This window comes from Phaeoacremonium minimum, assembly GCF_000392275.1.
Source record: "Phaeoacremonium minimum UCRPA7 unplaced genomic scaffold PA7_03_scaffold_500, whole genome shotgun sequence".
NCBI classification, from domain to species: domain Eukaryota; kingdom Fungi; phylum Ascomycota; class Sordariomycetes; order Togniniales; family Togniniaceae; genus Phaeoacremonium; species Phaeoacremonium minimum.
This window is the reverse complement of record NW_006921402.1, coordinates 152,492-165,329: the sequence shown is the minus strand read 5'-3', so window position 1 is coordinate 165,329 and position 12,838 is coordinate 152,492. Positions and strand designations below refer to the sequence as shown.

General features: G+C 51.0%; 6 protein-coding genes across 6 annotated transcripts; 3 read left to right on the top strand and 3 right to left on the bottom strand.

Annotated features, from left to right (window-relative positions):
* Window positions 1-120: 120 nt before the first annotated feature.
* Window positions 121-1,043, bottom strand: UCRPA7_7165 (putative eukaryotic translation initiation factor 3 subunit protein; the record flags this gene model as incomplete). The annotated part of the gene is made up of 2 exons (XM_007919699.1): window positions 121-655; window positions 880-1,043. The coding sequence occupies 2 exons, from the start codon at window positions 1,041-1,043 to the stop codon at window positions 121-123; spliced, it is 699 nt and encodes a 232-aa protein (XP_007917890.1).
* A 401-nt stretch (window positions 1,044-1,444) lies between these two features.
* On the top strand, window positions 1,445-4,048 carry UCRPA7_7164 (putative dna ligase 1 protein; the record flags this gene model as incomplete). The annotated part of the gene is made up of 1 exon (XM_007919698.1): window positions 1,445-4,048. The coding sequence occupies one exon, from the start codon at window positions 1,445-1,447 to the stop codon at window positions 4,046-4,048; it is 2,604 nt and encodes an 867-aa protein (XP_007917889.1).
* Window positions 4,049-4,114: 66 nt separating this feature from the next.
* On the bottom strand, window positions 4,115-5,195 carry UCRPA7_7163 (putative aldose 1-epimerase protein; the record flags this gene model as incomplete). The annotated part of the gene is made up of 2 exons (XM_007919697.1): window positions 4,115-4,616; window positions 4,675-5,195. The coding sequence occupies 2 exons, from the start codon at window positions 5,193-5,195 to the stop codon at window positions 4,115-4,117; spliced, it is 1,023 nt and encodes a 340-aa protein (XP_007917888.1).
* A 1,616-nt stretch (window positions 5,196-6,811) lies between these two features.
* UCRPA7_7162 (putative quinohemoprotein ethanol dehydrogenase type-1 protein) lies at window positions 6,812-8,641 on the top strand (the record flags this gene model as incomplete). Its single annotated transcript, XM_007919696.1, has 1 exon — window positions 6,812-8,641. One exon carries the CDS (start codon window positions 6,812-6,814, stop codon window positions 8,639-8,641), a length of 1,830 nt encoding a protein of 609 aa, XP_007917887.1.
* Window positions 8,642-8,846: 205 nt separating this feature from the next.
* UCRPA7_7161 (hypothetical protein) lies at window positions 8,847-10,122 on the bottom strand (the record flags this gene model as incomplete). The annotated part of the gene is made up of 4 exons (XM_007919695.1): window positions 8,847-9,077; window positions 9,151-9,195; window positions 9,277-9,462; window positions 9,514-10,122. 4 exons carry the CDS (start codon window positions 10,120-10,122, stop codon window positions 8,847-8,849), a joined length of 1,071 nt encoding a protein of 356 aa, XP_007917886.1.
* Window positions 10,123-11,657: 1,535 nt separating this feature from the next.
* Window positions 11,658-12,529, top strand: UCRPA7_7160 (putative matrix metalloproteinase-11 protein; the record flags this gene model as incomplete). The annotated part of the gene is made up of 2 exons (XM_007919694.1): window positions 11,658-12,171; window positions 12,252-12,529. 2 exons carry the CDS (start codon window positions 11,658-11,660, stop codon window positions 12,527-12,529), a joined length of 792 nt encoding a protein of 263 aa, XP_007917885.1.
* Window positions 12,530-12,838: the final 309 nt, after the last annotated feature.

Sequence of the window (12,838 nt, the reverse complement as noted above, 5' to 3'; positions counted from 1 at the left end):
GAACAAGTCCCAAAGAACGCCGAGGATTTTGCCCCCTAAATGCTAACCTTATCACCCTGCCATTTCCTGCCCGAGGCTCTCGTCAGGACCTTCAGTGTCCAAAGAAACCGCTGGATATTCTTAAGCAGCCTCCTCCCATGATCTCCGGATGACTCTTGCAAACATGTCCACGTTTACATCCTCCCTGATCTCTGCCTTCTTCGCCTCGTTCTCCGGGTTCTTGGGGATCAATACTGTTGTGCCATCGATCTTCCAGCCACATGTCTCCGACACAAATTTCTTGACGGCATCTCCCTCCATACCCAGCCACTGCTCTAGGACAGGTAGCTCAATTTCCCGGAAAGCCTGCGATACGAGCTGAGCGATCCGTAGGCGCACCATCTCCTCGAAACCATCAATATCGGTGGTGAGATCGGCGTAGAGATCGTCGGAGTCGAGTGTAGCCCAGAATCGGGCGTACTGCGCACCCTCGAGTTGGAGGTTCAGGGCGCGAAGTTTGCTCACTGCCTCGGAAAGCTCTGACGTCGCGGAGAAGGAGGATGGATTGATAAGATGCATGGCGAGGTTGAACTGTGAGGAGGGGAACTGCGTCATAGCCTTGACGAGGATATTGGTGATAACTTCATCCTTGATTCTATCAGGGTTGAGCTGGTACCTGATGTCGAACAACGTTAGCACATGGGCCCTAAACATAAGGCGCAAGCGTGATAAAGCGAAGGCAAAGATGATGGAAATTCAGATATCACTAATAGGTGACTTCATTCGCAATCGAGATCGATAAAACCACGAAAAACGACTCAGGTAATAGGAAACGTTAACTGATCATCAGAGAACATCGGAAAACAGGATGAGCACAATAGAGAGGAATTCGCAACTCACAACTTCAGCAGTGTGCGATTTGCATTGCTGTCGCAGAATCTCTGTTCGCATTGCTGCTGGAGGTAGGTCTCGAGTGTGCCTACCGCCTCGGGGTTATATCTTTCCAGGCCATTTATGATGCTGGTGACGTAGTCCGGTCGCTCTTGGGGGTCCTCGCCGTTCATGATGGGCAATCTGTGGTGGGATATCGCTTTGAGAGGCGAGGTCGTCGTCGTGATCGTCCCAGTGACAACTTTTGATGGTGGGGCTGCCTGCGATTTCGAAGCCCGCCGTTGTGTGAAGCACTTGGCTGAGTTAGGTCTAGCTCTCGGTGAGCCGGCGAAAGTGCAGTTCCGTCTCAGATGAGACCGCGAGAAAGTGGCGTTTGATGGTCCGTGCTCGCTAGCCTACGCGTATTGAATGGGCGCGACTCGGGTGACATCACCATTCAACGGACAGTTGCGGTTGGAAAAGTGAGGGTTCAATTGAGTCAGGTTTGAAGGCTCATTCTATCAACATGGGAGGTCAATATTGGGATAGTTTGCAGGTCTGAATATCAGCACCGCGCTCAGGGGACGGCAACGAAATGGCTAGCCCAGCGAAGAAGCGGAAACTAAACGGCGACTCCAGTCAGCCTCAGACCAAAGGCTTGGAGTACTTTTTCGCGAAGCAGAAACAGACGAGAATTTCCCCGACGCCTGTGCAAACTTTGGGTGCAGAACAGACACCAGGGCTCGAGCTGACTGACGAGGAGCTGGCGAGGAAGCTCCAGGCCGATTGGAATCAGGAGGCGGCGTCAGCACAATCTGGGGGTCAGTTCGAGCGGATTGACGATGTGGATGTACCGCAGCCAGATGTCACCAACGCCTCACCAGCAGTAACTCCAAAACGTCCTGCCAGCACTTTCAGTCCATCGCCGGCAGCAACGACGCCCAAATTGGCGAACACGCTGTCTTTGCAGTCCGTCGCCTCCGTGGAGGACACAACGTCTGCCTCGATTCCACTAGATGAGAGCCCTCTAGTATTTGAACCGTCAAAATACGCTCCACAGCTCAGACAAGCCTGGGAAGCGGAAGGAGGGAACGCTTCGTATGCTCTCCTAACGAGATGTTTTGTCCTTGTAAGCAGTACACAGAGTCGCATCAAGATCGTCGACACTCTGGTCAACTGTGTTCGGGTATTGATCGAGGCCGACCCATCCAGCTTGCTTCCGGCAGTATGGCTAGCTACCAATGCCATTTCTCCGCCGTATATCTCTCTTGAATTAGGATTGGGTGGTTCGGCAATTTCGAAAGCCCTCAAGCAGGTCTGCGGGCTCGATGGACGTGCATTGAAAACAATTTATGACAAATACGGTGATCCTGGAGATGTAGCATTTGAGGCCAAGAAGAAGCAGAGCTTTACCCTACGGAAACCAAAGCCCCTCACAATCAAAGGAGTCTACCAGTCCTTGGTCAAGATCGCACATAGCCAAGGCCAAGGAAGTGTACAGCACAAGCAGAGCATCGTGGATCGCTTGCTACAGGATGCTCGTGGTGGCGAGGAGAGTAGATACATTGTACGGACACTGTGTCAGCATCTTCGGATTGGTGCCGTCAAGACGACCATGCTCATTGCATTGTCCCGAGCATTTCTTCTGTCGCGACCGGCGGATGCAGACTTTCCTGTCAGAAGCCAACAAGAGCTATCTTCTCTGAAAAAGGAGGAGCTTGCTGAGGTCTATCAGAAGGCGGAAGAGATTGTGAAGGCTTGTTTCGCCAGGCGACCAAACTATAATGACCTTGTGCCTGTCCTACTGGAGATCGGCATTTCGGACGAGCTCCTTCTCCGTTGCGGGCTTACCATGCACATTCCACTTCGTCCAATGCTTGGTAGTATTACTCGAGATCTGACGGAGATGCTTACAAAGCTTCAAGGTCGAGACTTTGCATGCGAATTCAAGTACGATGGCCAGAGAGCTCAGATACATTGTGATGAAAAAGGCAAGGTCACAATTTTCTCTCGGCATCTCGAAGTCATGACGGACAAGTATCCAGATCTCGTCGCCTTGATGCCTAAGATCCGTGACGATGGTGTTGGTAGTTTCATCATGGAAGGCGAAGTTGTGGCGGTGGATAGGCAAAACGGCGACCTGAAGACTTTCCAAACCCTTGCTAACAGGGCCAGAAAGGATGTCGCTATTGGCAGTGTTACCATCGACGTCTGCATGTTTGCTTTTGACTTGATGTACCTGAATGGCCAACCCCTTCTGGATCGACCTTTTCGAGAACGCCGTGAGCTCCTCCGATCATTATTTACAGAGGTGCCGTATCAATTCACATGGGTGAAAAGCATAGATGCAACATCTGAAGACTCTGAGACCGTTTCAGATTTCTTCAAACAAGCAACCGATATGAAGTGTGAAGGCATTATGGTGAAGATTTTAGACAACCTTCCCGATTTGATCTACCAAGGCGATGAGCAGGAACAGAATAGGGATGAGACGGAAAAGCTTACTCTCACGAAAGTCGACGTTAAGCCCAAAGGCAAGAAGAAGAAGACATCAGATACTAACGGAGAGGAGAAGAAGAAAACACGGCGAAAGCCCCTGCTTCCAACATATGAGCCCGATAAGCGCCTTGACTCTTGGCTGAAAGTTAAGAAGGACTACCACTCAGCCTTTGACACCTTGGATTTGATACCAGTTGCGGGTTGGCACGGCCAAGGCCGAAAAGCCAAATGGTGGTCGCCCATTTTGATGGCATGCCGTAACGAGGAGACCGGATCCTTGGATGTTGTCACGAAGTGCATGTCAGGCTTTACTGATGCATTTTACAAAGCAAACCGGGAATTCTATGACGATGGCGAGGACGGCGAAAGACAGAACACTCGGTCGCAGAAACCGAGCTTTGTGGAATATTCTGGGCCAGAGCCAGACGTGTGGTTCGAGCCGCAAGAAGTATGGGAGATGGCGTTCGCCGACATCACTCTGAGCCCGACTTACACGGCCGCAATTGGACTTGTCAGCGACGAGCGCGGCCTGAGTCTGAGATTCCCCAGGTTTCTCAGAAAACGAGACGATAAGAGCATCGATGAAGCTAGCACAAGCGACTTCCTTGCTGGTCTCTACAAAAAACAAGGAGCCAAGGCTGCTGACTCGGCAAAGGGTAGCCTTGATGGGGATCCGGATGCAGATTTGGAGGATGTTTGAGCACTTAGAATAGATATTCTTCTCAAAGTGTCAATTTTACAGATTTATGATACCCCAGTTTTTCATCTACTCCTTCCAACCCTTATAGACAACACGACACCCATAAGTCTCACCCTTCTTAAGAAGCATCATGTTCTTCCATTCTGGAACATTGATGGCGTTGACGTATCGGCTAGGCTCCACGCAGAAACCACTACGAGCCCCTCGTGCCGAGACACCGGCTACTTCTGGGACGTCGATGTACTTGCCGGTATAGAATTGGAAGGCAGGCTCAGTGCTGTGGACTTCGAGATGGATTTTGGAATCGGGGCTGAAAGCCGAAACCAATCTGGTCAAGGTTGACTTCCTGGTGTCCAAGGGAACACTGCTCGGATCCTCGTTGACAACGAAGCAGTCGTCGATATCCGGGTCCTGAGGTCCCAAGGTGAAGGGCTTCTTGCCTTCAAACTTGCTAAAGGGCTGGGGACCGCCGGTGGGAATACCGCCGTCATCGACAGGGAGGTATGAGTTGGTGACAATCTCAACCTCTGTGCCGGCAATCGAGGGGCCGCCGGTCAGGTTGAAGTACCTACGAGTCGTCAATCGCGATTATTCAGCTATATGTGCGTAACTTTGTGGAAACTCACGAGTGATTCGTCATGTTGATGGCCGTCTCCTCTGCGCCACCTGTCAACTGAGCCTCGTACTCAATGCCCAACACGACCGCCTCCTTGCCGTTTATGGTCTGGGTTCCTGTGGTGTAGGTGACCTTGGCTTCCACAGTTCCGGGGAATCCCTCCTCCCCATCTTCGCTCTTCAAGGTGAACGTGACGCTCTCTCCTCCCTGTAAACTCTCGACCCCCGGGATATCGCGCAGTCCAACAGGTGTCGGGCCAGCCCATATCTTCTTACCCCAGCCGACGTTGCCACCGTGTAGGTTGTTCGGCCCGTTGTTAGCGGCCAGCGCATACGACTTTCCGTTCAAGGAGTCGATCCTTGCATTCTTGATGCGGTTTGCGACACGGCCGATGGTCTCACCGAAGAAGGGGCTGTTGTGAGATTGGTAAAGCTCGGTCGTAGGAAATCCCTGGACGATGTTCGTGCCGTCGACCACGAAGCTCTGGATTATAGCGCCGAGAGGCAGGAAGGCGAACGGTGCGTCGGCCATGTTTTGCGATCTGAAGAGTCTCCTGTCGTATCCCACCCACCTGGTGACGTCGATGCCTCTTAGAGCCTGGATAGTAGTCGCTAGAACAGGTATTTACTTCTGAAATGTCTTGCGAAATACAGTGACAATAACAGCCAACTGGATCGAAGCTCTCAGAAAGATGGAAAGAAAGAGAAAGGACTTGCGAGCAACATCAAACCATCGGTAACATGGACAACGGAAGCAGCAGCTACCAGCGCATTCAGGCTATTTAAGACAGTCATTTGGAGCTGCGAACTTTCATCGACAGTGGGGCACGGCGGGGTAATTTGGAGACATTGGCATTCGCTCTTGGTGCATGCCCCGCCTAAAAGCTCGTGGTTAGTCCAGCATCGCCTGCTCCCGTCGGGTGATCTGACTGGAGCGCATTACTGAATCCTGAAGGCCTGCAACGTCAAGATCGCGCTACAAATCCGAACCCGTTCGTTGGCTGGCCTGCATTCTTCTAGGTCATGTCCATCATCTGCGCAACAGGCAGTGCTCTCAGACGAGGCAGGTGGGTTCTCGGCCCGCCGAGTCCCGCGATAGGGAGCCAATGCTGTCCGATCTCCTCGTCTGAATAGCCGCTCCATTGCGAGCTCGACGATGATACAATCGAGGAGGCATCCGTTCGTTTGCGAAAGCACATCGATGTCTCGAGCCACCGCCCGTTGGCCGATAGCCGGTCGTCATCTGGCGATCAAGGGCAAGAGCCGGCATATGCCCTGTTACGGTAGACTAGATGAGCCTCGGTGCTAGTCGAGTTCAAAATGCAAGTCTCTCTTCAAGGGGTACTCCCGTGCGAACCTTATCGCCAAGCCGATGGCGGGAGGGCCTGCTAGATCTGAGATTGATGCATGATGAGCTAAACTATGGAGGTTCACTCATCATGCTACACACCTCGGACTGGCCCGTCAGATACCCTGGGTCTGTCTGCATACTGGACCGACATGGATTATATTTGCTATTTGTGTGTCCCGTTTGGGGAAACGGTGACTGCGAGCTTAGTGGCTGAAAGGGAGGGCTGAAGTCAGCTTATATGGATAGTTTAACAGCCTCTCGCAGCACTAAGGGTGCAATCCTGGATCACATCCCATGACTTTCGTGGTCAGATTCTAGGGACCAAGTGCGTCAGCGAATCATGATTCCTAACGCCCAGTCACAAAGCAATAGTCTCCCGCCAGAGTAGGAGTCAGCCTGACGAACATCTTTAGAGTCTCATAAGGACCCCCGTGGGTTACACGCGGGGGAAGGCTTAGCCATCTAACAGTTCGTGATGGCTGCATCTCGCTGACGTAGGGTTGCAGCGCGCGCCGTTGAATGCTGACTGTCCACAAGACCCTTGACGAACGCTCATCGGCAAACAGTCTTCATGTTCAGGCTCCTCTCAATCCAGAGGGGTGGTAAGGGGCTGAAATGCTCCCTAATCCTGACGAATCCAAGTTGTAAGCAGGTCATCTGGCTCGACATTCGAGGTATGCCACAACGTATGCATATATATGCTATGTCCCTCTTTGGCGAATGGGGACTGTTTCTTAGTTATGTCGTAACTATAGCTCCTGGTATAGACAAACAGCCCTATTGCACAATTTGACAAAATGGTCTGGCTCTTGTCAACACCATTTTTCACAATCGCCGCCAGCTGGACATTTGCCCACTATTTCTACGACTATGGATCCCACCAAGGATGGTTCCATGGCGGGTCTCACAAGCACGTTCCACAGTATCTAGAATTCGAGGAGGCGTTTCCTTCTTTTCAGGTTCCAGACTCTCAACCGCCACCCAGTCGCACCGGCGGCTGGCTTGGCTGGGGAGCTGACTTGTACAACAACCGGTGGGCTGCACCCGATGCCATTGTGAGCTCGACGAATGTGGAGTCTCTGGAGCTTGTTTGCGAGCAGCAATACAATCCTGGAGTTAGCGCGGCACCCCTAATCCAAGACGGAGTTGCTTACTATCCTACATGGAGTGGACTCCTTGTGGCTCTGGATTATCAACGATGCAAAGTGTTATGGGAGACGAATATCACAAAGATAATTCTCAAGTACAAGCCTCTGGATCCTATACAACTAGGCATTGTCGTTCCAATCTCGAGATCTACCCCGGCTGCTGATGGCAACGTCCTATATATCGGGACACTTGCCCACGCACTGGTTCTGACTTTGGACAAATCAAATGGAAAACTCATTGACTCACTGCAGCTGAGTGATCATCCGTTCGCTAGTCTTACACAGTCACCAACCGTGTATAAGGGCAAGATCTACTATGGGGTTTCGAGCCTAGAGGAAGGTGCCGCGGATTTGATCGAGGACTACCCATGCTGTTCGTTCATCGGCACCATGAACGCGGCCACTTTACGCCACGGCAGGTTACGTCTTGTATGGACACAAGCAATGATTCCTTCTGGTGTCAACTTCAGCGGCTCAGCGATTTGGGGATCTCAGCCTGCCATTGACCCTATCCGGAACCAGGTCTTCATTGCAACGGGGAATACGTACCAGCTTCCAGACGCTTTTGAGCAGTGCCAAAATGCAACTGCAAACATTACAGTGATCCAGCAAGGGCTCACAACTGATCCATGTCTGCCTCGCAACGTGTTCCAGGAGGCCGTCCTCGCACATGACCTGGACACAGGCAGAATCAACTGGGTGCGACAGCTGAGCCCCCTGGATGCGTGGAATGTGGCGTGCTTGGACGGTGTTCTTTTCCCACCGACTGGAAATACAGAGCAATGCCCCGATACGCCTGGCCCCGACGCGGATTTTGGCATGGCTCCTACTTTCGTTCTTGGCTCGGAATACACTCCCGACGGGCTCGACATTGTTGTGGTTGGACAAAAGAATGGGAATCTATACGGTATGAGTGCGACATCGGGGACACTTCTCTGGGCAACCGTCACATCTCCAGACGGCTTCGAAGGTGGTCTCATCTGGGGCATGGCAGTGGACGATCAGGCAATCTATTACACTGCTGTGAATAGCGAGCGCAAGAACTATACGCTCCCCGGCGGTGATGGCAAGACGACCATTTCCAACAGCGCATTTGGAGCTGCTAGGCTCAAAGATGGCCAGATCATCTGGCAGACTGCCTCTCCGCGGGACACCATGTCACTCGTAACTCCCTCTGTTGCGAACGACATAGTACTCACGGGCTCCACAGGTGCCATCAACGGCACCTCGCCTTTCCCCGTTGGCCCCGGCAGCCTAGTTGCTCTGAACAAGCACACTGGTCAGGTCGTGGCGGAGGTCATCCTGGACTCTTACTTCCAGGGTGGAATAGCGCCTGTCCATGACTATGTCATGTATGGAACTGGATATGCCGGCCTTCATCCCGCTGCTGCCGGCACGTTTCAAGTACGGAAAATCAAATCCCAACAGGCCTCAGCGAAGAAGAGCACGAATGACACCCAGTCAAAGATGGAGCTTTGATTACCGAAATCCAATGATGTCGGGAGCGTAAACGTTCAAAAATAGGAGTTATGAATTTGCGGGACTTTGTGTTTGCAAACAAGCGTTTTCTGGGTAGTTCAGATACTTATAATTGGCATATACTTATTGAGGTACTTCTACTTGTGACTGTAGTCGGTGAGACTGGAATAGTGTCATATTCATTGCTCCTCCTCTACCTTAATACTTAGGGTCCATGCTCCTTTTGAGCTTCCAACAAAATGCGACCAACAACAACTTTCAGGGCTTGTGCAGTCTCCTCCAACGCACTTTCCATCTTCTCGGCTGTCGGCATCTCACTCAGTTCTTGCGGGATCATTTCGGATGGGATCGTGAAGTCTTCGTAGTACTTGGCATATTTGTTGGCATCGGGGTCCGCTGATACTCGCTGGATCAAAGTTTGGCTCAAATTATCAAACTAGGCACATGAATTAGCGTATAGCCCTCACTGATTAGTATCGTGGTTGGGAAGTTTGAAGAAGTATGCGTACCTCCTTGGCCCAATTGGCGTTGTCGTCGGCCTGGTCCTTGGCCTTCTGTTCGCTTGTTTGAACGAGTCGATTGATCTGGTTGTGTTAGCTTCAACCTCGGTCACTTGCCCAGACGATCAAGCTTACCTCTACCTCGGACAGTTCAATCCCCTGAGCTCGCAGTGCATCAATGTAGGTGGATCGATATCCATCGGTATTTAGGTTGGACGCCACCTGGTTGACAATATCATTGGCGTCTACGATCTGACGACGCTCATCGCCGAAAAATGCCATGTTGGTCTCCCTCTCTTCCTTGAATTTCTTTGCATCACCCTACGTCAGGCTTAGTAATAGTTTTGACCCGGTGTTATAAAGCATACTCACGACGTAGTAGAACTTGAAAAGGAAAGGCCAGCCCAATCCTATGGCATCCTTGACGCCGGCGTTGCCAGCACCCCCAATGTCAAGCCATCTCCACGCCTTTTCCGTAGCAAACTTGCCAAACTGTCGCTTGATTGCGTCATATGCAGTATATGCATACCAGAAGCAACTGTGTCCGTAGAATTCGTACGCACCGCCGATGATCGTTGTAGCTGCTAGGATCTCAGCAATTTCCAGCACTGTTGGGCGCTGAGTGACATCCTGTCCAGATTTTCCACCGAAGATCAACGACGCCAGCGGTAGTGGCAAATCATCGTCACTACGGCTACCAGTCTCTGTGGTCTCAGCTGGACCAACAGTCACCCAGTCAAGATCCTTTTCGTTGCCTCGTTCGGCATAGACACGCGCCCGCTCCTTCCCGGTTTCTTCTTCTACAATGAATTGAAGATATTCATGTTTCCATTTGGAGTCAAGGTTCTTCACACGGGTGAAAGAGACGACGCGACAATTGGCATACTTGTCCTTCCCGGAGCGAATGAGCTCAGCCCAGTCCCGAGTTGGCTTAAACGCCTTCTTGTCGGTGAAAAGAAAGTCAAGTGAGGTCTTGCCCATATTGAAAGTTTCGAATAATTTGAATATAGAACTAGGTGAAGTGAGATACGAGATATTAATCTCAGCCTGGGGAGTTCACACACTCGGAGATGCAATCATTTTGTAGTCAACGTCGAAGCGGCGGATGTAGAACGTGGTCTAGAACCATCATGTTTGGTCATTCAAAAGCTACTATGTTCCTTTGGCGGTGAATGAGAAATCAATAGCAGCATCTTGGGATGTAAACTAGTGATACATACAGAAACTGATGCCTCTATCGTTCTGCTCGAGGTGATGTGTCTCAATCAGCTACATGATCTCAGCAAAACCTTGTGTGATGTGGCTGGATTCCGGTTCCCCTAGACTCGCTTCTAGAATTTAATTCATCCTATTCAGGAGCAAGAACCGGTACTATCTCAGCTTGGCTACGGACCACGTGCCATGAATTCATCATCGCATACGCGGCGAGTCCAGCTTATTCGGCGATCCCCGGTGCAGCTGAAGCTCTCAATAGTTGCCCTTCTTTGTCTCCAAAACCCACCAGTTTCGTGGATCGGCATTTAGGGGCGTTGCTCCAGTTGAACTAACAAGACTAGTCCGCGGATCTAGCCGCAGTTCTAGGCACATCCCGCCTGCTAATCCATATTAGGAGGTATTACAGAAGTCTGCATCTAATAGCTGGAGAAAGCACCGTTCGATCGACGGGGAAACCTTCTCTAGCGTGTGGCCTGGCTTCCAGAACGACAAAGCCTCGCATACTAGACATGCAGGAAAGATGCTGAAGAAGTGTTGAAGGACACCTCATTCCGTAGTCCGTACTATTCAGTCTTGTCATGAGTGTTTTGATAACAGGGGCCGCACAGACAGAAACGCGCACTTACCAACCCCTACAAAAGTCCCCAGATGGCTGAGCTGCGCCTGGAATGGTCTGGACTGCAGTGCATTCAATATCCTGAAGTGGGCTAATCAGTTATCGACGAAAAAGAAACTCGGCCAAGTGAAGCTGAATGTCTTGGTCCGAACACCGACTTCTTCAGCTCTCACAAGTCGAGACGCCGCGTCGCCGTCTGCTGACCGCCCATTCACAGTCTCACGGACAACGACGTATCAGAAATCGACAATTAACAAATCGGATTGGAGTTTGAGTACACTATAGCGCTATGGCGTCGACTAGCATAGCTTTCAATGCCGATCTATGCTTTGAAGAGTGTTCAGCCAGCCGCAAGATTTCCGATGAGGAGCCCAAGAGTCTCGGCGGGGCCAGCATCAAGTCTGGAGCACTATGACCACTCCATGTTCGTAATGTAAAGGAGAGACATGGAATCAAGTAGCCCGACACAACATTGCCTCAAAGCAAAGATTGCGACTTGCGCAGACAGTTGACACTGGGGGTGCTAGAGTCATCTCCCCCTATATAAGACGGTGCTTCTCAACACAAATTCTATTCCTCTAGCATCGCTAGAAAAATCATTGTCCTTGAACATCACTTTGAAGACTTAATCCTGGCTACTCTACCACTAGACTGGTGCGGAACGTTTCCTCATTCAATCGGCAATATGGCTTCAGTTGGTCCTTCCACCAAAGATATACTGTTGGATGCCGTCGAGCAGACTCTCGGCGAGTCAGCTCTCGAGACCATTGAACCCGTTGAAGTCAAGGCGCCCCTTGATGCGCCAGAGGTTCATGAGAAACCCATATGCATCACGCAGACACCCATCCCACGCAATCTCAGAAACGGCCCTTCGGATATCGTCGTTGGACTTGCGGCCGAGTGCCCTCGTTGGGTGCCCGGCTCGGTGATTAAATGGGCTGCTTGGAGAGCTGGTTTCAATAGTCAAGAAGATGCTGACCATGCTGCCGAACACCTTGCAATAGCTGCAGAGAAGTGGAACAGTGCCAATGTTGGCGTGACTTTCGAATGGGTGCCTCTGGCGAAGGATGCAACTTTTGTCCTCTGCCACGGCGGCTCTCAAGGAACGGTCCTAGCATCCGCTTTCTTCCCAAACTCGAATGATCTCAACTACGTATTTGTCTATACTTATGGGTTTAACAAGAACTGGAAGAACAACAGTAAGTCAGCCCTAAGCTTGTCTACCATTCTATTCTTTCTTTCTCCCTCCACCGGGCCACCTCACTAATACTCGTTGTAGTGTGGAAGGTCTTCACCCATGAGTTGGGACACGTCTTGGGTCTTCGACATGAATTTGCAATTGGAGACGTTCCCTCCGACATGCATACAGAGGGTCACGGAGCCGTTCGACTAGGTAAACCTGACGAGTACTCCGTGATGAACTACCGAAACGAGCCACCGGAGCTCCAACAGTCCGACATTGACTCCACACGAGTATTCTATGGTCTGCGTGAGGATGACGACGGGAATCTGCCCAAGGTCGGCATGACACCTGTCGTCGACTACACTCCTCGTTGAGGACGACGGGCCGGACAAATACACTCAAAGTACCTTGGTCTTGCTATATCCCATACACATGATATATGCTTAGAATACAAATAATGACTTATATTTACTGTCATAAACTTGCAATTTTCAATTTACCGCTACAATATCGCTCTCCGTATCTGAAGGAGCTGGAAGTGTAATGACGAAATAAAAGTCGTAACTGTATCAGGACTTCCGGCCATCCTAGTAGCCTTGAATTTGTCATATTCTTTAACTGAAGTGTGATTATTAGCAAGCGGCCACTGAGTGCTAAGGGCCTACAGGTGACGATAGAGCATA